The sequence below is a fragment of the Accipiter gentilis genome, chromosome 7 (assembly GCF_929443795.1).
Source record: "Accipiter gentilis chromosome 7, bAccGen1.1, whole genome shotgun sequence".
NCBI classification, from domain to species: Eukaryota; Metazoa; Chordata; class Aves; order Accipitriformes; family Accipitridae; genus Astur; species Astur gentilis.
Window position 1 is genome coordinate 42,222,475 of NC_064886.1, and position 27,218 is coordinate 42,249,692.

Sequence of the window (27,218 nt, forward strand, 5' to 3'; positions counted from 1 at the left end):
GAAGTTTTTCTTCTTCGTGGTTTTTGTTTTCTGTACTTTAGTACATAAGTAATGATTAAAGTTGATTCATCTTCAGTATGAGATGTACAGACTGAAAAAAGAAATTTGAATAATCCGGTATGAGGATGCAGTAGGCTGTATAAAGTTTTAATGATTTCCTTGATAGATTTTGTCAGGTTGGCCCAGTATTTTGACTTCACATAGAATTCCTTGTTTAATTTTGTGTATATTCTGCATATTTCTTATTGTTGTCTCTTTAAAACAAATAAATAAATTGGAAAACAGAGAGTAGAACACCTCACAGGAAAGTTTATGGGAAGCACATTCTCCTATCTGCAGGGAATCTTTTGGATACCCGTTTTTCCTGTGTACAAATTTGAGTGTAAGACAATCCTGTGAAACTCTTTTTTCAAGCACAATGGCACCTTTTTGTATTGGTCCCGATTGTTGTTTTCTTTTTCTTCCAGATAAGTAACACTCAAGTTTCACAGCATGAGCTCTGAAAAATTTCTGCCTTGTGATGCCTCACTGTCAGAATTTGTTAGCAATTCGAATTATTCTAAAATTTGTTAGAAAATTCTGTAGCCATTCTTGTTTCATGTAGAACATGGACTAGAGCTGTAGTTTCTTGGTTAACATTTATGATGTTTTGAATGGAAAGGTTACCTCATCCTCCTCGTGTAGACTGCTTTTGAAAGCATCATTCTTGAGGAGTTAAGCATTAAACGTAAGAAATTCCTTCTCCTTCAAGACTGAAAAAGAAAAGAGTGAGTTTTATTGGAGTCTTTGTGTTAGTAGATAGAGAACATAGAAATAATCTTTTATCCAACACTAAAGAAACTTCATTCAGTTATTTTCAAACTAGATGTAGAGTTCCTACTCAGGCAGGTAGATCACAGAGAAAGGTTAATTAGTGGTTGTAGATTTGTTGTGTAGATGTGTTCAACATTTCCAACTGTTTATTTTAGCTGTTCTCTGCCACTATGCTTTCTGTGTGACTGTTTTCTCTCCATACTGCCTTATAGATTCTTGAGTCCTTACAACTTGATAACAGTTTATTTCCAAATGTAAAACATTTGACAGACAATTTGGTGGTAGTTGTGGCTTGTTACAGAGGTTTTCCTTGTGTGTGTGGTGTATGTTTTTGCCTTTGTGCTGTATAGCCAGGAAAGTACTTGTCAGTAAAATGGTGTGTTTGGTTAGCAGCTCCTCCCCAAACAACTGTGAAGGTGGATTTTTCCTGTCAATAATCCACTCTATTAACTGGGAAAAGGTAATTCCTAGAGAGGAGCCAGTGTTTTCATGGGTGTTTGTTTAGGGATAAATTTGGAAAAAATTGTTTATGCATTGAAGTAAGCAAGCTTGAACATACATTGATGCATTGAAGAGGGGATAAATCTGTGCTGGTGGGTTGTATAAAAGTATTTCCTCATTCTAAATTTGTTTAAATTAGCTATATGCCATCCAGCTCACTCTCTAGATTGTCTTCCTTAAAAATGAATATTCCTTAGGAAAAAAAATAAAATATGGGGCAACCCCCCCTAACTTTTCCCTTATTTTATGCCAATTTTTAGTGCTAAGATTTTTTCAAATATAAACTTAATATGAGCAAAATCCTAAGCACTTTATAAATGTAATTTTATTGCATTTATCTCTACAGCTGAAATTAATTATTCAGTGTGTTCATTAAAAATAAGCTTTGGTAAGTGACATTTTAAACAAGCATTCAGAAGTGATTGCAAGAAAGATGGTAATACAGAACAGTGTTGAAAAGGAAGTGTAAAATTCTTGAACATTTTAAGTTGGCCTGTAAAAACTTCAAATGTAGGTATTTGGACAATTTCAGAAATGTAAGGAGAACACGTATTGCTGCTAGACTGGGGGGACTGCCAGCATTGCCACATATCGGTATTTTCTCAAGTGTTTCGTGTGGTTATTTTTAAAATGTTCAATGTTGGCATTTAGAAAATAGACAGAAGTTGCCTTTTTTTTAATAAAAATGTGCAGAGTTTCTCCCCTTGATAATGGAGAAAATTTTGGAAAGGTGACTATGAAAGCATCATAAATCCCTATACTCCTAGATAGCAACTAAAAAAAAACCCCCAAACCCAGAAACCCTCCATTTATTGCTTAAGACAATTTGAACCTTGCATACACGTGAAAAGCTATAGTAGAGTCTGTACTTGTCTGCAATTTGATAAGCATCTTCCAGACCTTCTCAAGGTGTGCAATCCAACAGATCATTGGCAGTCTGTGAGGAATCCCATTTGTTGCTAGCAACAGATACAATTACTGTAAGAGGGAGGCAGGGCATTAGACCGTGGGGCTTTTTGTGTCCAAAACCCAGTGGTCAACCATTTTATCTGTGCCAAAGTTGAGATCCATTTATTGTTAACTCTTATGACAGTTTCTTATCGTTTTGTTAGGTCTTAACAATGGATACTGTGGCGCTTAAAGTCTTATGTAGACACATGAATATTCAAGCAAGCAGGTGCTCTATTACAGCTGAAATAAACAGAGTTGCTGTCATCAGATTTGTTTAATTTGTGTTTCACCAATTAGCCAAGGAATACAGTTAAGAGAAATAAATGACCATCAGTCATGTTTGAGATGTTGGACCAGTAAAAACAATAGCGGACTATTTACTGTGGGAGGCAAAGAGAAAGAAAAGAGCCTTCTCTGTCACTAAAACACAAATTTTAAGTACTTTCCTTAAGTTTACCATGAGCACAGTGGAAACAGTCTTAAATATCAAAACTGTGCCTTAGAATATGGAGTAATGGTGTGGGAATAATGTTCATAATTTCTGAAAACAAATTAAATGATGAGCTGCAAGGTAGAGACAATTATTTACTTCGTATTTACTTTTGTAGTATAGTGTAGAGTTAGTGCTTTTTTTCTATGCAACACTTCTCTAGTTATTTCCTTCTACATTGTCATTATGAGTGATAGAGAAGACTTTCTGGTTTCTCACACTCTAAATGCTTTTCTGTTATTTGTTTTAGGTTCTGGGGTTTTTTGTTTTGGTGTTTTTTTTGGTATGTGAAATGCACATGAGAAATAGTTTACTCTTGTCATAATTTAAAGTTACAGTCTGTCCCTGTTCTGCTCTGATGTCCCTAGTACCACTCATTTCCCTGCCCTCCACAAGCCCCCAGCCCTAGAAGAAAAGATATGCTTTTTAACTAAGCTCATCATCCAATTTTGCAATAACTACTTTTACATTTTTTTCCCCTAAGAATTACCCTACTAAAAATGTTGCGTTACCCTGTAAGTTGACTGTAGTATTTCTGAAAATGCTCACTCTCAGACTTTTCAAAACAAGAATTTGGTGGCTTCTTGGAGCTGTGACTTAGACTTCCTCCTCTGTATCTTGAGTTGATGAATTCTTTATTGCTTTGCCAGGGATCGTGGACTTTTGTATAATTCCATTGAAGCCATCCCTCTGAAAAAAACTGAGTACTTGAAATGGTACAGATGTCAAATTTGATGGACTACCAGCTTTAGCATTTGATACATAACTGCAGTGCTGGGAGAAAGAGCAAGGCTAGAGGCAGTCTCTGTTTTTAAGTAGACTATTTAAACCGTAAGACTGTGTTAATGTATTATTTATAAGGTTTGCTCCTTTACATTCCATTTTCCTCTCTGATTTTTGTCTTGTAGTGTTGTCCCTCAGACCACAGTAATACTGAACAACGACCGGCAGAATTCAATTGTAGCCAAGATGGTTGGGCAGGAAGAGCCATTGAGCAGAGCAGCGGATTCTCTGGAAAATATTCTTAGCAAGTTAGTAGCAGTTATGGGAATCGTCCTCTTTTGTTCCCTCCTTACAGATCAATATCAGTCTCTGCAGCAATTTGGAGTGCAAAATGAGGAATGTTCTAGGTTTCTTGGGGGGCAAAACATTGAACCAGTACATGAATATTTTATCAGGCTGACAGTTCTGCCTAGGGAAACCTCACATCAGCAGTAAAGGTGCAGAGCAATGCTTCACTCTTGATGGGAGAGAACATCTTGGAGAATCTGGGATTAGTTCAATGTTAGTTGACAGCTGACAGTTGAAAGAAAGAGTGCCCATAGCTATGTATTTTTTTCATGGATGCACGATCACTTGGGAGCATGCCAAGATCCTGTATTTACCCAGCTGAAGGAGGAATATGCAGCAGCCCAGGAAGGCTTGTTAGAATTTGTACTATCTAAAGCAAATTTTAAATTAAATGGAACTGGAGATTCTGAGTAGATGATGTTCTTAAATAATATGTTTTTGTACATTATTTAAATATTTTTTTGTTTTGCACATTGGGCCTAGACTTTTTCATTGATGCAAATTTAGAAAGTGTGCATCTAAATTTTTTTATTTCTTCTGCTATTTTCCTTCCATTTTATTTTGCTGGATACCTCCAAGTTATAAATTGGAGTAGGCTTGTTTAAGGAGTATGCTTTTATAATATATTTAATTTTGTCAGTTAGTGTTTTTAGTTCCCTTATAATGATGGTATTCCTGATTAAGGATTGTGTTTTCCCAAAGTTACGTACTTTTCTTTTCCGTAGTGCTGTTCCTGGACGTAGGCAGAACACCATAGTGGTGAAAGTTCCAGGGCATGACGACAGTCACAATGAAGATGGAGAGAGTGGCTCTGAGGCCAGTGACTCAGTTTCCAACAGTGGACAATTAGGAAGCCAAAGTATTGGGAACAATGTCACGCTTATTACGCTGAACTCTGAAGGTATGCTGATCTAACTATAAGGCTACATGAGCAAAGTAAATGTGGTGGTGGAATGAACTAAGACTCAACTGGAAGCTTCAGAGATCATACCATGGGTCCAACCTTGAATTGTTAGGCAGTACGGCAAGCATCAGATAAGACTGAATGACTCTGAATTGGTTGATTGGTTGGTTGTTTTGTTGTTATTTTTTCGTTTTTACTAGTTTTGCAGGCAGAACAGCTAATTTAAAAGACTTGTAAAATTTAAAAAGTATGCCCCACTATAGCAGTGTAGCTTTATATTTTAAACCCTTTAAATTAACACATGGAACCTGCAGGATTTCCTATCACCAAGTTGAAATACTGTTTCAAGAAAATAAATGCTTTCTCTGGGAAATAAAATCTACTAGTCCATCTCCTCCTGTAACTTATTATGACAGTCCACTTGTGTAATTCTCAAGAATGTAAAATAGTTATTTTAGCAACTGTAAACAACTTTTATAAGGAAATTTATATTAAAACCAGTGTTAACTGGATAGTGTGTAGCATCAGATTTTTCTGAAAATGCCTTTGGTCTTGGACACAGAAATCAAATGTAGTGAAATCTAAGAATTTTAGATTAGCCTTATAAGGATACTCTATGTGGTTGGCTATATTAAAATGAATGTTAGTTGCAGTATTTTAGTCACAAACAAGATGATATAAGGGACACAGAGTTTTAGGTGAAAACAACAGATGATAAATTACGGTTTATGATTAGTTTGAAAGTATCAGTGATTTTTTTTTTAATACAGATGTAATATGAATCCTAGACTCAATTTAATAATTTTCCTAATTACTTTTTAAAACATATGTATTGAATATTTACTTAAGTGTTATTCTGGATGTGGTAGTTCATATTTATATTCATGTACCAGAGAAGAATAAGTTACTTCAGGAAATTATTGCATCAGAATGCACTTAGGAGGTGACCTTTGTACTGAAGAGGTAAATGTGTTGTCTTTTTGATGTCTAACATTGAAACAGAAGAACTCTGATTTAGGAGCAATTCAGTTACTTTTGCATGATATCCAGCCATTGGGAAAAGCATGATGGGGATGAACAGGTTAGGATCCAATAAATGGTAAGGATTAATTCAAGATAGCCTGAAACTGAGTATTTAAGAGCACATTCAAAGATTTCAGAACTGACTTACAATTCAATGAGATGCTTTAAAATTTTGATATTTAGAAAACTTCGGAAGTCAGTCTAATCAAAGTCTCATGCACTAAAGATTGTTTCTGAAAATGTTGTTCTAAGGCATCTGAACCTAGGATTCTTCGATTTATGGATATTCATACAACACATGCATACTATAAAGAGCTTTTAGGTTCTGTCCTGTTTGTAGGTTGTGAGACAGAGTTGCTTCTAAAGGGTATTTAATTTTGGGTCAATGGGGAATTAAAGGACACTGAGACTGTCTGAGGAGTTCCTCTCAAAAAAAGTGATTGCACTGCAGATAGTGCTGATATTTTGATGTGAAAATACATATAAAACATACTCTTTGTGGAGTTTTAATATTTCATACAGCTCTGAGTCAGCTATGCCAGGAACAAAGTTTCTAATATTAGGAGTGTATTTGTTGTATAATGCCTTTTTTGACTTCGTTGTTTGGCACAGATTTGCACAGACAACTGTGGTGTTGGCCTTTTATGCCATTGTCGTATATGTAAATTTTGAAGAAACAGCTAATCCATTAATGTCTTCAGATCTGATTTTCTTCAGACCTTTAGAACAGTCATCCATTAAAAATCCCTCTGAGATTGATGAATGCTTTGAGAATCAGATTAGTAATCCCCCACGCCTACCTCTTCTTGCCCTCACAAAGACGAGAGGACCACTTGCACAGAAGGAATGCTAAGCGAACTAGCCTGCAGGATGTCACAGAAATTAAATTATTAATAAAGGAAGTGATGAAGAATAATAGGTCTGTTGTGCAGACTTGTTTTCTTCAGCAGTAAAAGGCAAAAGTTACAGCACCCATCAGCTTGCTTTCATCATCTGTGAAAGAATTCTGAGTGACTTTGAGTTGCTCAGAGGAAATCTCAGTTGATTGTAAAATACGAGGGACTGAGAATGGTGTTCTTCACCCCTTATGGACTGAGACTAAATAATAGGTTTTCAGTATGACTCCTATCTGTTGTCTTGTGTCCAGAAAGCAAAACTAAACCATGTTTATAGTTGGGCTTTAGCTGTCTTTGGATGTGGCATTGACCTGTGGGTATTTTCAGAAATTAGCTAATAGGTTTATATAAAGGCATTGTTTGCTCTCTGCTGGCTGTTTTCAAAGGGCGTTTAATCATGTATGATAGTTCAAAAAATACTGGTATTACTGCTTTTCTGTTCCTGAAAAATAATTATACAGAAGCATGGAGGCCAGTTCCCGGTTCCAATAATGATCTAGATTAAGGGGTTTTTGTGCCGACTGAACACTGTGACTTTATTTGATCTTCAGTTGTATGCTACTCTTTTGCATGTGCAGTAAGGTATGTTTTCTCTATTTTCTTTGAGCAAGAGTTACTTTATTCTTTCTTTTGCTTTTCAGAAAACTGAAAATGCTCATCCATTTTACAGATGCAGTTAATGGTCTGCAAAGTGTTGATTGTAAGACATAGTATTTATGAACTGAAAGCACCTAGAGATACTGAATCTCTAATTTTTGTGAATTTTTTCCAAACTTCACTTTGGAATAATTAATGTCCTTTCACGTGGGGTGACAGTAGAAATGTCAGCACCTGATGTATTGATTGGACTGCAGTTCTGAAAGTGGTGTTCAAGAAGTAATCTTGCACAATTGAAGATAAAACCCAGCAAGAATAGAATTGTTCAGTATTGAATTACGAGTGTAAAATCAAATTAAAATAGGCTAGAATGCTTACTAGTGACTGACGTACTATTTTTATTAATGTCATATTTTTGGCACAGAAAATATCAAGCGTATTCTTATTCAGCCAACTAAGAAATAGTTTTTTTTCATTTAACTTGTAATTTTACCCCACAGATATTAATTACTGTCAAAAACGATTAGCCTATTGTTGTTTTGAATGCATATGTTAGAGTGTGTCTTTTCTGCTCTAACTTTGTTGCAGCCCAAGTGGATCTTCTGGGGAAATTAGAGAAGAACAGTTGATATGGATGTATAAACAGTAGTGTAAGTTTATAACCATGTGCTTTAGAAGTAAAATTACTTTTCTACAAATGGGAGGGTAATTTAATACTAAGATCAAAGCTCAAAACTCTGTTTTACCAAACTTCTCTTTTAAGAAGATGATCTTCCTCCAGAGACACTGTTTGAAAGAATTGAATGCCACTGGTCCTCTCAGAGTTTAAATGGGGAAGGGACATCATCTTAAAACTGATTAACTTTGAATCTTTGGTTTCTGGAGATCTGGACTGCAGCCTTCATTTAAATCCTAAGTAAAAAATACAAACTTTTTTTTCCTGTACTGAAACAAGGTACTGAATGAAGAAGCCCAGGTGTGACCTGCTACTGAACTTACATTTGAGTAGGAGTGAAAAAGCAGAAAGGTCTTAAAACAGCAAACATACAACCTCCCAAATAAAACTGTGTCTAAGCTGCTCTAGTCTGGTAATTTAAACTGCTCAAGCAATTTAAATGTTAATTGTAAGCATTGTCTGTAAGGTCTCATTGACTTAATCATCGCCCATCTCTTTTTTTTTTTTCTCTTTATTTTTCTGATTTAGGAAAAAACCCTTCCTTGTATTTTTAACACAATACATTAATGGTGTTCAAAAAAGGTCCTCCCTTTAACCGAGAGTCATTGTTTCAAACCAGAGATCTTTTTGTTGTATAATTATCTTAGTTACAGTCTTAGCTAAGAAGTTCTGATTTGGAAGAGCTTTTGAAGAGCTCCTCTGACAGTTACGAAACTGTCTTTACCCACAGTGCACTTAACTAAATAAATGTTAAGTCTGGTTAACGTTTTTTTTCTCTTTCTCTGTCTTTTGAAACATCAAAGCTATATAGGTAACTTGTGTATTGTGGTAGAAATGCAGCTAAACAGTTTACATCAGGAGGTATACCTTTGTGTTTTCATATAAATGTTTTCTTTCTGAAGTGTGGCTTTTAGAAATTTGAAGTACCTAGCTGTTCCCATGTTTTCAGAAGTCTTTTGTGTAGTAGTTATTCTCCGAATACATGAACACCGCTGTTTTAGCAGAAATGTTTTCTGGAGGAAAGAAACCACCAAACATGACTTATGGCATGACCTGTCAAACTTATAAACAAACCATTTTACTGTGCCAGTATCTTAAGAATTTGGATAGAGGCTGGTTTTTTGAAAGGTTTTGGTAGATGAAAACAATGTAAATATTATGAAAATTAAAGTTCTCCTGAGACACAGTATACTTTTTCTTTAATCTGGAGGAAACCTGTGTTTAAAAATATAGGGAACTTTCTTGTTCATTGTCCTCTTTTATTTTTTTTCTTTTCCCCAGCATAGATTACACATTTCTTGTTTAATGGAATAAGAAACAAACACTTATCACTGAGAAGTGTTTAAAATAAATGTCAAAAATTGATAGATGTGTTTTTCGAAAGTCCAATTAATTTTGACATGAATGTGTTCTTACTGTAAGTTTTGGAGTACAGCATGTTCTCAGTTTAAACAAAGTTGTGCTTTTTTAATCTTGAACTTTCTAATTAGGCTTAAAAACGATGAGCAATTGATTAATGAAGAACATTTTTAAAACATCATCATTTGGGTCTGGTGTCTATGTACATGTTATTTTTGTAATGAACTGTCGTAGATCTTCAGGAACTGTTACAAAAGACCTTGTTTGTCCATTTGTGTTTGTGAGGATTTAGTTGCTATGTGTGTTAAATGGTTTATAATGCAGTGACTTTTATCCATCTGTTCAGCTGTGATTGGAATGGAGTTGATATTTCTCTCAGGTGTATTGAAGCTGTGCAGAATCATGTGACTTAAATGTCATGGGCACCCTCCAACTTTGTACAGTTCACTCTATGATGCAAAGCAAAGATAGCACAGGAAGGTATTTCATTAATTTCACTGATACGGTTTTGGAGTGGGAGAGCCATTAAGTTTTATATACTAAACATGCTGATTTTTTTTTAATAGTTACATGGGAGTTTGTGTGTTGTGATGGCACTATTCTATTTTCCTCTTCAGCTTTCAGATATTGTACTATTTCAGCTTTCAGGTTGGTAATAGAGGAAAAGTTTAGACTGTTATTTTGAGGAGTCTATTTTTCTGTGTTTTCCGGAATTCTTGTACATTTATAAAGGTCTGTAGACTCTAAATTGGATTTCACCAACCTAAAATGCTACAGCTGATATTTAGTGTCCTTCTTGCACAGAACTTACTTTATTAATCGATTCTTTAGGCTTTTGTATCTCTGAAGATACTGGTACTAGTTGATTATGTGGTAAGTAAGGCCTCGTGTAGTCTCTGTTCACAAAAACATTGTTGCGTTCTTTCGGATTTTGCCTTCCACTGCAGAAAGTTATGCTGTGAAGAACATTAGATCCGCACTAGTTTTAAATTACAGAAGTTTTAAACCTATGATATTAAATGCCTATATTGTTTTCTGGCTTTAATGAAATCTCTAGTACTGGTATGTGGCTGTAATCCTGTCAAGGGTTGGTTTTCAATTGACTAAGCTATAACCTGGCAACCGTATGCACTTTCACGCTCACCGCAAATCTGTTAAAAAAATATTCTGACATTCTCAGATATATTTGTCTAAACTTTTTAACTGAAGAGATTTAGCATTAGACAAAGAAAAGCAAGTTAGAGTAACTATGAACAAATAAGTTTTGGTAAGAATGGTGAGTAGATTTTCAAATGATCAACACTTAAAAGGAACCTTTTATGTTCTTAATAGATAACATCTGAGATGCAAATAACACTCTCTTATGTAGGTTCCAGTTACTTCCCATCTTATTACTGAAAGGACTCCTCTCTGGCCTTATATTCAGAAAGCTGTTACAAATATGATTTTCCAAACTCATCATTTTAACCTCATCGTCTTCTCCTTGCATCCCTTTCCCTACCCCATGGCACCCTCGTTATGAAGGAAGACCTTGTCCCTTGACACCTCCCAGTCACTGTTTAGAATTGCTCTGACTTCCTCAGCCATAGATGACAGGTTGCCTTGCTTGTAATGTTCTCAGAGACTTTTATGCTTTCTAATACTTCTGGGAGGAGATCCTCATAACTATATATACATCACTATCTATAATAGTCATAAAATTGTCTTTTCTCAGGGTGTTTACATAAAACTTAGCCATAGTTAAGATACCTTTCTTTTAAGATACCTTTTTTAAGATATTCCTTCTTTTGGTGATGCTCATCATCTCAGCGTGTGTTGTCACCTTCCTGCCTCTCTGTAATCTACCTATTGTCTCCTGCCTTATTCTTGGATTGTAAAATTGCTGGGTATGGATGTTGTATTTGTTTTGTATTTACATAGTACCTTCTGCAACACTTGATTCTGATTTAAGAGTGTTACACTCTTGGATTTATAGGAAACAGTCAAAAAGTGTGGCTGTTGCTTACTTGTGATTTCTCATTTGTTGGGTAAACTGCATGGAATTCATGTATAAAAGATCACACTAAGTTCATAAGGAACTCTTTCTGGTAAGTCTTGAGTTTGCACTAAATAGCAGGTTCAGAATTTTACATTAAGTATTATTGGCCAAGAAACATGCATACAGCAGAAAGCAAAGAATTGATAATACCCAAATATATTCACTAATTTTTTGGATAAATTAGTCTTGGTGTGATCAGGCAGTTTTGTGTTTCCTCTGAAGGTGTTGAATTTTATTTTGCAAAACTTCACAAGAACTTGCTTTTCAAAATTTCACATTAGAATATTGGTAAAAAAAGAATTTGCTTTTTTTAAATGCAGCTTATGTACAGAAAAAATACTAACTTAAGCAGCTGCTTCAGTTTAGCTCAACAAAGCTCAAATGTTGAATAGTTACTGTTCAACTAAAGAATAAACTGTCTAAAGGCACTGTGATTATACTTGCAGTCTTCTCTAGGAGATACGATGAAAGCATTATTTTGCTTGATATTAGATTGCTTTCAAGATACAAGGGGCTTCAAGATGTAGGGAATATTATAATAATATTGTTCTTACACGTATTCAGTATATGGTAACATTTAAAATATTTAATCTGTGACTTACTGTACAAACAAGAGGAGCATCTGTTCCCAAAACATTAATGCACATTGTTACCCTTTTAAATCTTTCACAATAGAGTTAGTGTCCTGTCTTTAATATGGAAGGGAAAAAAAATAAAAAAGCAGGACCTCTCATCTTTGTGGTATAAGAATATCCCATTCAGCATTACTATGCTGCTTTAAAACGAGATATTTTTAAAAATGTCTATGCTAAAGCCAAGACTTTGAAATTACTAAGAAAGAAACACACTGTCCTTAGTATCTCCCAAGTATGTGAAATGCTCTTGAACAGAGCTCCATGAAAGCTGTTTTTAAGTGATATAAATAAAGTGGCAAGATCAATTGATTTAGAATTTGGTTTAGTAACTTTACACTTGATACACTGGCACATGATGTTTGGCACCATATATGATAGTTTTGTGTCATATCTGCTTTCTCTCTATTCCTTTTACTGCATTTAAGACTATCAAACCCACAGAATTAGAAATGCAAACGTGGTGGCGTTGTTTTTTGAGAATATAAGGGAAAACTGGTCTACAACCTGTGTTAATTAAAGGATGAATAATACTTTTCCAAAGAAAATATAGTCACATATTGTCTCTCTAACTTTGCATCTGAAACAGTCATTTTACAATAGCAGTATTAAATAGTGCTCAGAATTTGCTTTCCAAATGTGAATCCGAGCAGCTATTTGTACATGGCCGACACTTATCTGTCCACAGGATTTTCCAGTTCACCATAAGATCAAATATCACATGTTATATGATCATTTGCAGCACTTTGCTTTTCCTGCCAAGCTCCTTATGACCAGATACAGACAGCAAGAATGAACTTTTAAATAGCCAATTTAAATAGCAACTTTAAAACAATATATGTAGCTCATGTGAAGACACTGATGAGACTTCAAGAGCTTTGGGGACTTGCTGAAGCCAGAGGAAAGTATAGGAATTGAATTGCTTTGATTGATTTTTATTATTGGGAGCAAACAAATGAATAATGGTTTCTTGCAGCTATCTGTCACAGTGATGTTTGGAATTAACAGTCTGGTCCACTGTGCAAAGTTAAATATAACAAAGAGGCAATAAAAAAGAAAGTGGTCAAAATCTAAATTAGAAATCTGATTTTCTGACATGAAATGTGTTCTAAGGGTTTTAAAAGCGCTGTAAGTCCATGGATTTTAACTTTCTCAATTTTATCTGGGGGTTTTTTTAGCTGTTTTAAATTACAGATGATCGCATAGTCCTAATTTTCTACTTCTGTTGAATAAATTCCCTGACCTTCCATGAGTCATAAAGTAAGTGAATCTCCTCTTTCTCTCATGGATTTAACTGTATACTAAAACTGAGGCCTTATTTTTAACAAACAAGTAATCTTGCTGATGTTATGCAGAGACTTCTATGCGCACCATAGCATTTGCTGAAACAAGTATGCTCTGGTACTGCATACCCATATATATTCTTTTGTTCTGTGTGTTGTCTGTCAGACGACTGAAGAAACCATGAGCACAGGAGAGTGCAGGATATATTTTCAGAGTATCTCATACGGTGTACCGTTCCCCAACTATAGAATCATAGAATCATTTAGGTTGGAAAAGACCTTCATAGGGGCTTAGAAGTTAACTGGATCTGTGTGTCTGTTAGCCAAATCCTCTGGGCCGTATGGAAGATTATACCTGGAGCGTGAGATTCTTCTGACTATCTTTCTTTTTTATTTACATGGAAATTAAACCTTTTTTCCCCCACGAGAATACTCAGGCAAAAAACTCCAGTTCTGTGTTTAGAGTTTCTGATGTTCGTGGATGTGTGCGTGTTCGCTTCCTTTTGCCAGAACTCCCAGTGTCTTAACTGCTTTTTGTGGTGGGAGGAGGTTTCGGTGAACACAGCTTTAAAGCTAGTTCTTTAACCTTTCTTTTAGCACAAGCTTTAAATCACATTGCTAGATTTGTAGGTTAACAGCCTGATTGTCACTCTGTTCCTTGTATTTAATGATTGCTAGTTAATAAAGCCAGTGCTCTGCAGTCTCCATCAGTTAATCACTACCCCTGTGAATTCTTGTAGGGGCAAATGACTTTGGCTAGTTGACAGAAGTTTATTTAAAGAGATGATGTTGAATCTTCTACACATCAGCCAAAATATTATTTAATTTTGCTAGAAATGGGTGTTTATTTTTGTAGGTTAGGATTTTTTTTTAAGGTTATTTCATCTTTGTGCTTTTGTACTGCAGCTACCAGTCGTTTTTCTCTGCTGCAAACGCCAGATTTGTGCCCAGCCTCGTTAGTAAAATAAACACAACTACTCTGAATAATGGAACATGTCAATTCAAGTGTTTATGTGGGCAGGTGTTTCCTTTTGTTTTTCCTTGTTTTAAAGGAGTGACTGACAGCACCTAGCAAGAGAGCAGAGCCTGGCTTTGCTTCTAGGCTTACTGCTAATGCTCACATATCAGACGAGGGGAGTATATCCCAATGGAAAGATGTGAGTAACAGTTATGTGTCTGTCATCTCCCCGGGCGGGAAAACACATAAACATACGGAGAGCGAGTCTGAAAGCCACAGCAACTCTTGTCTGGTTTTTGTTCTCTTGACATAGGTTTTCTCTATGCTAACCTTAAAGCTCGCTCGCCCCTGTTTCCATAGAAATGCTTGTTTGCGTAGCAGCCCCAGCCGCCTCTTGTCTTCTTGCACGTCCCTGCCGAAACAGAGGAATGGTCAGCTGTGTTGTGAGATAAAAGAAATGGACTTAATACAGTAAAAAAGATTTGAAAACAGCATTGAAAAGTGAACTAGTTGTGGATTCAGTAGAATGAAGATAAAGGCAAATTTTCTGATCTTAAAAAAACATTGAAGAGGAGCTAGAAATTAGGCTGTCTGTCATTGAAATGAGCTTCTGAGTACAGAGAGGAAATCAGATAAAAATGTCAGGACTTTTAACACTGGAAGTAGAAATGATCAAGAACCACTTCTCTGATGATACAATATTTGGTGTAAAAAAAAAAAAAATAAATGCAAGGAAGTATCTTTCCACATAGCACTCAAAATGCATTCAAAATGCAGCAAGGCTATTAGAAAAATTAACAAAAGAAAAATACTTCAGGGCAAAATGAGAAGGGTGCGTGATTACAGTTACAGATGAGTGTGTGCACTTATGCTTCATTAGTTTTAAGAGAAGTCTGTTCTTTGACTGTATTCTTCCTCCCCAGCCCTTCACATGTTATTTGTGTTTTGGTAGCCTTTAAGGAATAGAGGAAGCTGTGTATGGTTGTACAGTGCCTAGTGGAGTCCTGACTCAGTGTCTGGCTATCACAATGTATGTAGTAAATCACCTGACTCGTCTAGATTCTATCTAGATATTGCATATAATGCCTGATAATACATGTAAAGAACCATTTCAGTAAGCATAAAAGGATGTTTGAGTGCTAGGAACTTCAAATGATGCATCTTTAATCAATTGTATTTATGTACCTAATGGTTCAGAGACAACTTCCATCAAACTCCCAGTCTTTTTTTCTCTTTCCTTATTCAGCCTGTCTTCTCCCATACCACACCACTTGTTCAGAGCAGTTTTGCCTTCCTCATAACTGGCACTGTACTTTTCACCCTTTTTTTTTTTGTGCCAATCTCATCATATTTGCTCTATGCAAAGTGCCAGATGTGTTGGCAGGCCAGTAGGAATTATTTTTATATGTGATAAGGAATAGTTTAGCTTTTGTGCCCTCACGTAGCTGCAGTGAGACAGTAGAGTCTTGGTTAACTTTAGTCATGCAAGTTCCACTTAATGCAAAATGATTATAAAGCAAATCCCCTTTCTGTTGAAGCTTTTAAAGCAGGAGGAAAATGCAAGAGATAATTTAATGTGGGGCTTGTGTTCATAGGTCAGAATAACAAGATAGTGTCTTTTTTTCTAGGCTGCTAGCAATAAAAGAACAGTTGCATGTGGTAAAAACCAGCATGTTCTGGACTCTGTGCCAGTAAAAAAAAAAAAAAAAAGAAAAAAAATTGTTTTGCAAACTGAAAACATTTTTGGTTCATGTAGGTTGATAGCATTTGTTAAACAAGACTGCAGGTGAAAGGTGTTCCATAAGTAGTAGTAACTCTTATATCTAACAGTAATTCCGTGTACTGGTAAGGAAGTAAGATTTTCATAGGATGTAGAATCATTTACTCAGGCTTCCTAGGATTTCTTTGAAAAACTTACACATTTATCACATTTATCCAGAGATGGTTTTGCTGTGCCAGCTCTGCCCAAATTTTTATGAAACAGTCAATTTATCTTTAGGAACAGACTGTTGTTTTCCCTGATAATGTTAACCAGACTTGTGGTAAGGCCAGACACAGTGGCATTCAAAACAAGTCATAATTAATCTGAACCACCTTATTTTTCAGATGGCACCTGGTACTTTGAGCAGAAAACAGCTAGTGTGCCCCATTACATAGCTCAGGATAAAAAGTAAGGTTCAAATTAAAAAAAAAAAAAAATTGTGAATGTATAAAAATGTATTCAGAACAGAGCATTAAGTTCTGATTTCAACAGAAAAAAGTTTGAGGGACTAGCTGCTAATACATCAGCTATAAATATTTTTCTTTACAAATTATTACAGTTGATAAACTGATGTTTATAATGATATATCAGTATTGCATAATCTAATGTTTACTTCATACTGTTGTTATTCATTGCAATAAATTTGTATCTGACATGTGGTATGACTCAATCCAAAGGTCATGTTGGAAAAGTGTTTTTTAGTGTTCGAGTTACTTTTATGTTATATTTTATTGCATACTTTTGGCTTGTACTCTAGTAAAATGCAGGCTGATTAACCTATGCCAGTACTTGGAAATAAAGATGCTGCTTGCTCAGGGGTCCTATTCAATGTGAAAAGGATATGCTCATCTGTCTGAACTCTGTCACACTGTTTTGTGACTAGAAGAGTTATGGAAACCAGGAGTTTGTGACTTTGTCTATACCATGAAACTCTACTTTAAAGGCATTTAATGAAAGATAAATCGTGTAATTGAATGACTTGTTTGCATTTTTACCATTCTGAAGGATGTGAAACAACAATTAAATACTGTAAAGCTCTAGTATGGAAGGGCTGAGTGACTCCTAAGTCGGGAAGCTTTGTTTTACTCCACAAAGTTGAGCAAACAGAAATCAAATCCAAATGGTCTGTGTCAGTGAACTCTGAAATAGTACTGGAATGTTGTTCCATCCAGTTCCTATTAGCATTGTCAAGATTCGTACTGGAAATTTTGCTTTTATCTGGAATGGGAGTCTCATCCTAGGTCCTGTGTTGCATCCACCACTTGAGTAGGGATTGGTCATCCTTATGGGCTCTGTTCTAGTTTCTGGTTAGACTTGAATCCACTAACTTTTGGCATTCTCCAAAAGATTAATTTCCAGTGAGGGCTTAGTATTCTTCCTAAAATGAATAGGGTTTTTTTTCCCCCACCAAACTGAGTGGCTGGGACAAAAAAAAAAAAACCCTAAAACTGAACCACTTCTTTATAAAAATGTGTGTGTATATACACAAGAGAAGGTGGGTGTGCTTCTGGCAGTGGGTAACATTAAAATATATTCTGTTGCTAATGCCCTTATACTTGAATAGAAAGGAAGATGTACTTGGCAGATGATTAGCAGTTAATTCATTATCTTTATGCTGGGCCTGTTCCTTGGTAAACTGTATATTTAGGAAATAATGTATACTACTGGCCAGTAAATTTGAAGGAAGACTGAAATTTTGATTGGGATCTCTGGCTACATTTTGAATGATTTTCACTGCTTGAAATAGTCTTAAGTGATTAAATAAGTTACTGCTCACTATTGATTATAATTTCTTAAATTTATCTTGCTTAGACTCATTTAAATACATTGGTTTTGGGGAAAAATGTTGTTCAAAGTTGTTAGCTTCTTGAAATTAGCTGTAGTTTAAGAATATTATGGGGTTGCAGTAAGCTTCATTTTTAGGGGATGACTAACTTGTTGAATGAGAACACTGTGAATATAGTGTGCTCTTTCAGCTGTGGCCTCTAGTATGAGTCACTTAAAAAAAGATATCTGAGAGCGAGTTAGACTAATTGCACCAGTTCCTCGTGTAGGCCAGAACATTAATGGCAATAACTTTTGGTCACCGTTGATGTGGAGTTGAGAATAACTTTTTATGTCTAGCAAATCTTGTGAGCCTATTTGTCATGCTAAATTTTAAAGTAGTTTATGGAGACTACGAAGAAAACTGAAAGAGCTCATGATAACTTAAGAAATGTTGACTGTAACTTGAACCTGACTGTTTCATTCTGTGCCACAGTTAAAATTTCCACAATCTCTGTTTTTAGAGGATTACCCCAATGGGACATGGCTCGGAGATGAAAATAATCCTGAGATGCGGGTCCGTTGCCCCATCACCCCTGCTGACATGCTGCACATCAGCACGAACTGTCGCACAGCCGAGAAGATGGCACTGACGTTGCTTGATTATCTCTTCCATCGGGAAATTCAGGCCATCTCCAACCTTTCAGGCCAGGGGAAGCATGGGAAGAAGCAACTTGATCCTCTCATGATTTATGGAATTCGTTGTGAGTATCATACTGAAACTTTTGAATTTATACTGTGCAGATAAGGCAGAAACTGTCTGCTATTTGCAGTTAAACTATGTTTTGTAAGAATGAGGTAGGTATTGTTGTAGCCAGACAGATGTTTTGTTAGCTTTTCTTTATGAAGGAATTCTAATGGGCTGGTTTAATTTAGCTTGTTGTGGCTGATCACCAAAAATTCCTCAATCTTGAAATCTGAATTCAGATTTCTTTGCAACCACCAGCTGTGAGTGCACCACGTGTAGTAAATATCAGAGAAGTCTTACTTTCTCAGATAATGGAACAAATAATAAAACAAATTACCTATGTTTAAATATTGTTCAAGTGTTCAAAACAGTATGGTCTTGAATCCCAGTGTTTTACTTCCCATTTATGTCTGCTATTTCAAAAGACTTGCTGACATTGAGATGGAGGAAATTTGCAATCTCAGGAGAGATTAAGTATCAAAGTCTGTGGATTCATAACAGGAATGCACATGATGCTAATATACTTCTGTCTGCTCCAGTGTGCATGAGTCTTTTGGTTATTAAAGCTATTATGCAGTATAATGAACAGATATTACTTACATTGAAGAAGCAATTTTTGGCAATTTAAAAGGTATCAAATGTGGTTTGCATATGGAATATAGTAGGCCTAGCCACTTGTCTTAAGTGAAAAGAAGAATCTGGACAAACGCATCTTTCTCTGATACAGTGACTTCTAGTAGGGAATTACTCAGTGAGTACATTGAGGACAGCGAAGTTTGTTCCACGTGCTATGGTGTAAATATTTTCCAGCAAAGGAGGTAGGTGAAGGCCTTTCAAACAGCCAGGCATCTGACACAAGTGTATACCTTGTGTGATACCTTTGCTATGCATGCAAAGAGGAAACAAATTTAAATATTAGTGTGGAGTTAAGAGAGAGTCTAAAAATGACCAGCTTTACTAATTGAACTAGATTTTAATATAGCAGTAGATCTCATTGTTAAAAGATTCTTTATAGTCACATCTTATGTAGGTCACCGATGGATTAGTAGAGTGGGAATAATTTGTCGTACTAGAGTGTTTTGTATGCAATTGCCAATTTGAAATGCCAATTAAGGCTTAAGAACATAGCCAGAGAGCTTATTTTGTATGGTGTTTGAAGAATTTGGTGTTTTATTTTTGTGCTTCTGTTAGGGCAATGTGTTTGATTAGTTACATGGAAGAAAATGTGAAGAATATTCGATCATGAGACTGCTGTGCTTTCTTTACACAGTACTGAGTGGAGGAAATACAGTCCTATTGACCTGCTTTTGTTTGTAGTAATTTGCTTGCTATCATGGGGAAATTGATAGGCAAAACTAACCCATTCAGTTCGCTGCATTAGGCCAATTTTTGTCTTCTTACATACCTGAAGCAGAAGACTTCAGGCTTCTATGGCAAATATATTAAATATGTATTTTTAAGGGAGAATATGATTCAAAGTAATTTTGATCTCCTCAACCTCTTTATCTATTGATCTCAACAATGTAAATGACCTTGTTCCATTGTGGTTTTAAAACTTAGAATTTTGTTGACAATAGTTTTTAGAAACATAAAGAAATGAATCTAGCTCCACTGTTAAAGCAAGTCTAGCAGCCCTTTTCCTCATCACTTAAATCTGTGAGCACAAATCAAACGAGTGAGTTTATAACTACTTGTGTACAAAGAACAGGGTTTTGAAAATGTGAGCATAGGGAAGGAATGTGCTCATGTGACTGAATCCTCAAGCTAGGGATTATGTCATTTATATAAGGCATTCTGACCATGAAGAAATTGGATTATAGAAGTGATCCCTGCAGTTGGAGAAGGTCTGCAATGCAGAAACGTAACAGCAGTGGATCATAAGCAGCAGCATTCTGAATGATGAGCACAGAAACCACTGTCTGTGTCTTTGATGTCATAAGCACAGTTCAGAAGGTTTGGGATCCAGGTATCTGAAACACATCTTTATTTCTTTGTGTTGACTAGTGTGTTGCTTTCTTTTGGGAACCAGTTCATAGCAAACTAGGGATTATGTATGACTTCTGGAAAAAATACAGCCTGTTTGAATCTGACGAGAGTTTACTTTTTTGGGTACCTAAATGTTAACGGTTGTTGAGATTTGCTATTGGATATGGCAAAGAACCCTGTGTCAACAAATGAAGAAAATGCATGTAAACTTGATGAAGCAGCAAATTTAATAGCAACAACATTGGTCCAGAAATGATGATTTCATATAATAACCTAATATGTCATCACTGAAAATAATTAAGTTGAAATGGAATTTTATTTCAGTACCCTGTTTATGAATTTGCTGTGATGTGAGTGAGCATATGGATGACTCATAACTTTCGAGGATGAGATTCTGGCCATGTTCAGTTCAGTGGCAGAACTCCTGTTGAGTTCAGCTGTGCCACGATTTCATCCTTAATATTTGTCAGAGAGGTACTGGGAGGAGTCCTGCCATGCCATATTCACTTTGCTTTACCACTCCACAGACCATCTGTTTTTTATTGGTGAAGTGTTGTTCCATAAAATCTACCAAAATCTGAGTGCAGCGCTAGCATGGGAACTAAATTAGGTTGTTGTCCTAACAATGTGGTTTGCTTCTGCTCTGAGCAGTAATACTTTGATTCATTATTTTAAACTTAAATGAAAAATCTAATGTCATCAGCCTCGCATTTGCCAATCATAGCTAGAAAAGCTCAAGCCAATATAAAGGATTTTATTTTTCCTTCTGTTTCAAGTTTCTTGAAGTTTGTCAGTGGAAAGAGATTCCTTCCTTTTTCTAGAAGAAAAAGAAAACACTAACCCAATCTGTATTTAATAGAAAATTTTGTATAATATGCAGAAACTATAGAAAATGAAGAGATGTATGTTTATGAAAAGTTCTTGATGTAGTGCATAAGGTTCACTGCAAGAGAGATGAAAGTTTATCTTTGGAAGTATAAATTATCACTTGTGGCATAAATATACTTGTGGGGAGGCAGTGGTATTGAAGAAAGCTTTGGGGCAAGAAACCAAAAGGACTTAAACATACTATATGTCATTAAGTAGCTCATTACTTCATCCCTACTAAAAATGTAGATATTTTCTGGTGAAATATGATATAAGAACATCCGTAGTTGTAATTTTCTTTGTGTAACAGAAAATACAGGTTTAGGTCTTTTGAGATTTTATAGCAATCTCCACAAATGAGTTTGAAAAAGCAGATTTCCAAATTCAGAATTTTGCACTTACAAGAAACTTTGTAACACAAAGGATGATTTTACATGTTGTCTTGGAAAAAATTGAGAGGGGATTTCTGAAGTTCATAGAAGAAAATCCATCAACAGTTTTTATTCTTTAAAATAATCTAAGTAATCAAATGAAAACAGAATAACATTAGTTATTTCCTGCTAACTGTGTAACTTTGTTAGTGTGTCATTTCTGTGAAAGGTTGTTGCATCTGCACATGTGTTTTTGCAGACTCTCACCAATCATTTTTTAACATATTTGTCAGTTTTAGCTAATTATGACAAGAGGATAGAAGATTAGTACCTACAAATTATAGAATGAGTGGTTGGGTGGGGGAGGGAGATACAAATTCACGAATTGCATTATGGAGAACCTGTGCCCTTAGTTCAGTTGTATTATTGGACATCAGAAATCCTCTCTTGGCTCCATACAGTCGTCTGTTGCTCAGGGAACTATTTATGCATAGTGAAATAACTGTCACATTAGGTACATGACTGCTGGTTAAAAAAATAAACAAACAAGAACAAAAAAAAAAAAAACTACCAAAAAACCCCAGTACCTGCAGAAGGGAGGGTACTGTGGTGAAAGATGTACGAGTACTGTTATAGCCACTTAGTACTACTCTGTTGAATTTTCCCATCTGCTTCCAAGACTACTTGGTAGAGTGAATTTTTGCTGATTTCCTGTCATGAGTTAACGTTTATTTCAACCAGAATACATCCTTGTCATTTAAATAACATAGGAAAAAAGTGTTATCTGAAAATATCTTATGATAAAGTCTGATTTTTAACTATATGGTAAATGATGTATATTCTGTTTCAAATGGCACATAACTTTTTAAGATGTAGTTAAAAATGTGGAATAGAAAGAAATTGGTAATCAAACCTTAGTATTTCTGTTGTGTCATAATATTGCTTCCAGTAAAGATGGGACCACTTTTCTACTGTACTAGTTGAAAGAGATGTTAATACACTTTGATAGAAGAATGAAACATAGCTATGCCCTCTTCAGAGGCCTGCTCAGATGGAATTGAGCACTATACTGCTTTACAAAATTCATTGACACAATACTGCTTGAGAAGCAGACCACCCGCGTTTGTTTAATAGGAAACACATTTGACTCCTGCTTGATTGTGTAATGTATGTCAGTAAGATCAGTGTATGTATATATGAGTGTATATATATTCATGCACATAACCCAAACATAATGCAGGTTGGGCCAGTTTAAGCAACTTGCGACTTGTGTCATGTAAAATCTATGCATCACAGTAAGTTACTACTGTTTCAGCTTCTCATTTGCTTTTAATGAAGGTTTTGATCTTAACAGCAATGCGGGATAAACAGCAAATATACCACATTTCTGTTCCATCTTTCTTGAGCATTAGCATGCTTTTAAATACCGGAGGAAGGGTAGTAAGTTGCTTCTCATAGACAAACTGTTAGCTCTCATGCTTCTCACAAGTGGATCTGTTTTATGAGAAACTTCAGACTGTTACTATTATATAGAATGTTTTATATAAATAAACATTACAGTTACTGAAGATGTGCACTATAAATACAGAATGTATTTAGTATTTGCTGTTTTTTCATTTTTCCACTTTAAAAAAGCCTTTTTTATTACTGTATTTTTACAAACTATACCCATTTTTCCTTTCATATCCTTTTTTCCTTCACAATCTTTGTATACTTTTTCTGCACTCTTTCTCTGTCTTACTTTCATTTCCTGTTTATAATTCTGGGCTTCATGTATCTCATTTCTGAATATCGTACTAGTCACTGATTGTCAGTGTATAGTGTATATCCAGTGGTTTAAAACAGTGTTACACCTAGATGCAACAGAGATGGATGGCTCCAAGTCTTGGTTATCAGCAATTGTACACATGCATTTAGACCTTGGATTCCATCTGGAGACTGTTGGAAAACTTGGAAGTTTTCAAATTGGCATTTTGTCCAATCTCTTTAATATTTCATCAGCATGAGAAACTGATGAATTTCTGTAACTTGGATTGTTGTGATTACATTGCTAATTGTCATTTCAATGTGTCCCCCTTGACAGACCAGCTAACTCAAGAATCAGTCATGGTCTGGATACTCTGAAAGTTTTGGGGGAAGAGGAATGGGTTGGTGGTAGGATCCCTGATGTTTTCTGTTTAACCCATGCTTCTGTTTCTTCATTATATAGGACATTAACTAATCTTCCAAGCTATAGTAGTCTGAAAAGAAGTTGTGTGGTTTGTATCTGCATGGATGAGCTAATCTTGTGGTCCCTGGAAGTACTTGTTGCCAACATTTTCTTCTTCTAGTAACAAATACCATGGACTGTAGCTCTTTGGAAATAAAAATTTACTTCAGCCTGTTTCTTTGAGGACTGCAGTGTTATCAGATGCTGTAGTGCATTTCTCCTCAACTGCCAGATCATGGCTTAGAGGTGGGACAAACTTCATTTTGCAGTTTGAAGGGTTGAGTATAAGCAGACAAGAATTCATCCAATTCTGCAGCATCATGCCTGTGGCAGGTTCTCCTCAGCTGTGTGCTGTTCAAAACCTCCGCTCTGAATCTTACCAAGTGGACCACCTCCATCTGACAGTTTCAGAAGAGCTGCGTTGTGGTTCATTCTGAAGTCCATGAGAGTTGTGACTGCTGTCAGGGACAGAACTTGGGAAAATAGGAGGGAGCGTTTGCAGAGGTGTTGAACTGTCTCATACTCAAGAAGAAAGTGAGAGCGAAGTCTGAGAGTTCAGCACATCTTTAAATGGAAAGAAGTGAAAGAAAGCATTTCTGTTGTGCTTTTCTCATATCCCAAAAGCATTAATTTTTTTTGTACAGCACCCTCGGGAAAGGCCTTGTGATGCAGCAGTGCTGCTTTTTTCAAACATGTTGTCTTCCTCAGAGCTGCAAAAGTCTGGCTTCAGTTCCAAATAGCTGCTTCTTTGTGAATCAATTAAATGCTGCCACATGCAGGGAAGTGATAACCTCTTTTGAGGCTAGGCAAGAAGATAATATGAGAACCCATTGAGTTTATCTCAGCACCACAGTTCTCATAAATGGCATCAATGCTGGCACTTGCTTACTGACTTTATGTAAGCAGTCTAATTTAATGCTGGCTGTTGTTTTCTTCTTTCCTGGGCACTTATGTTTATTTCAATTACTTTGCTGGCCAGTTACTGTTTATTAAAGTGAAATAAAGACGGCAATTTTGGGAAATAAATTGTTGGCAGTGTGTTTTCTCTCTCCCTCTCACACTTCTCTTGTTCTTGCATTATAAAAGTGATGAATTTAATTTTCCGTTCTTGAACATAAGCAGCTGCTTAGCCTGTCAGTTGCAACTGTGATTGCATGTAACTTGATTGTGCATGATGTGCTGTCAAGCATTTGGAGTTTGTAGGCTCTACAGAAAGAAGAAAACTAATGCATTAGCTCACTTGGACGATCTCTTTCCAGCTGATGCACAGTTGTTCCATCCTGTCAATACTTTTCCGCTTTGGCCAGACTTCCTTAAAGTATGTGCTGAAGTGCACTGGTCCTCACTTCTTAAGAGGCAGCTAAAAAAATACAGATAAGTCTGTGAGCATAAAAGCAGTTTTCTCAGTGACTTTAAATGTTGCTTCAGGAGTGTATAATGAAAAAAGGGGCTAGTTGTTTAATTTTATAAGAAAGATGTGCTCATTGGGAAAGTTACTGCTACAAATATGATAACTTAGCTGAATGAGTGCTGGTTTTTTTTCTAATGAAAATCAAGGGAGTCTTGCTTGGATTTCAGAAGTCATTACGTATTAATGAATTAGCAAGCCCCAAACCCTGATGTCAGCAAGAAGTATTGGACCATTTGTAATCAGTGTTGAGTGTGATGTCCAAGGATCATCTTTATCAATACCGAAGGTCCACCTGAGCTATGAAGTTACAAGTAAAATAGAGGACTCTTTGTATCATGGTTGTACTAGTCACTGTTTTCTTTGGGCTGATTCCTCCATACATGGAACTTCTCCAGTGTTGTGACTGTTTGCAGGGTAGTTACTCCAGTGTGCAGCGGTGGTATCCCTTTAGGACCTAATTCAGAAGGATGCGGAGCGTGCTTTACTCTCACCATCTGTAGAGGAGGCTGGTGGTTACCCAGTATCACTCAGGCTCAGTCCCTGCATAAATAAAATATCCTAATGAACTTTCAGTGGACTCCAAACAAGAAATATTTTCTTTACTATTGAAGGTCTATAAGTGACAAAATTGAACTTTTATGGTGTGGTTTTAGAACACATGAAGAATCTAAGAAAGTATTTGATCCCTGACATTTTGAGAGGAAAAGCAGCTCAGCCACCAAACACAGATTGATCAGTGCAAAAATAATGTACGTTCATCTGGAAAACGCATTGCTGTAGGCAAGGAGAGCTGTGATTTCACAGAATGTCATAAACGGAATTCCAGAAAGTTGCATAGCTTTTCCTTTCCTGGCTTTGAACTTTCTTTTCTCCATTTCACAAGGGTTAAAAAGTGAAGTGAGGAGATGCCTCAAGCTGACTGCAAGTAAAATGTAAATAAATTCCCGCAGCGTTCAGGCTTCTGCCGTGCCAGTCGTTTCCAAACCCACAAGCTCCTTCGGAAGGGGAGAAATTTTCGTTGTTGATTCATAAGTGAGTTTTTCTTGGCGGCACGTGTGGTGGCGTTTGCCATCCAGATGGGCTCCCGAGGCACTGCGGTGAGGGCTTATGTAACGGGATGTCTCGGGAAGGGGGTGGTTAAAGCAACAACCCTCCTTTTTCCATCGGTTCTGCTGCCGGTTCTGTCAGATCGTGTCGTGCTGCTGTGTAAAAGACGAACAGCTGTTTAATCAACTTATCTGTAAAATTGTGGCTATCAAAAATGACCTGAAGTGTGGTTATTGGCAGCGGCTTCTTAAAATCAGAAACATTTTTTTCGATTGAAGCAGTAATGCTTCAATTTAGGTGATTCCATTTGTTTTGAGCATCAGACTTTGATTTCAAACAATGAGTTGATCCTTTGGCAATGAACACATCATATGCTTAGGTATATTCCATTCCAAACCAGAATGATGTCTGATAAACCTTGTGGGATTGTTTCTCCCAGTGAGTAAAGGAAATAGCAAGATCTTTGGTTGCTATGATCATAAATGAATGCTCTGACATTTTGAATGTGCAAAACTAAAAGGTAAATTTAACTGAATACTTAAAAGCATGATATCCTGTAAATGCATTTCTATTACGCAAAAAGAAGGTAATAGTTACGATGAGCGCATTAGGTATTTTATTTGGAAGGAGGTTGTTAGTGGCCGGGTAAGTCAAACAAGTATTGGAGTCTTTAGGTCCTAATCTTCATGAAAAGCCATTTCAGATGAAAATGCTTGTGCAGTCTGTATGGAATGCTGTCACTGCAATTTTTTTAGCTGTACAGCTATAGCTGTACAAAGTATGCAGTTTTGCTTTCATACTGAGACCCAAATGTTGCATGAATATATATATGTATTTGGGAGGAAATTAAAAAGATCTTTT

General features: G+C 36.1%; 1 protein-coding gene across 3 annotated transcripts in view; it reads left to right on the forward strand.

Moving 5' to 3' along the window:
• The window catches only part of BANP (BTG3 associated nuclear protein), a 154,575-nt gene that overhangs the window by 32,481 nt on the left and 94,876 nt on the right, over positions 1-27,218 (forward strand). For all 3 annotated transcript variants that reach the window (XM_049804224.1, XM_049804225.1, XM_049804226.1), the window contains exons 5-7: positions 3,664-3,786; positions 4,552-4,727; positions 18,243-18,482. In XM_049804224.1, coding sequence (XP_049660181.1) covers positions 3,664-3,786; positions 4,552-4,727; positions 18,243-18,482 — 539 coding nt within the window. The remainder of the gene's footprint in view (positions 1-3,663; positions 3,787-4,551; positions 4,728-18,242; positions 18,483-27,218) is intronic.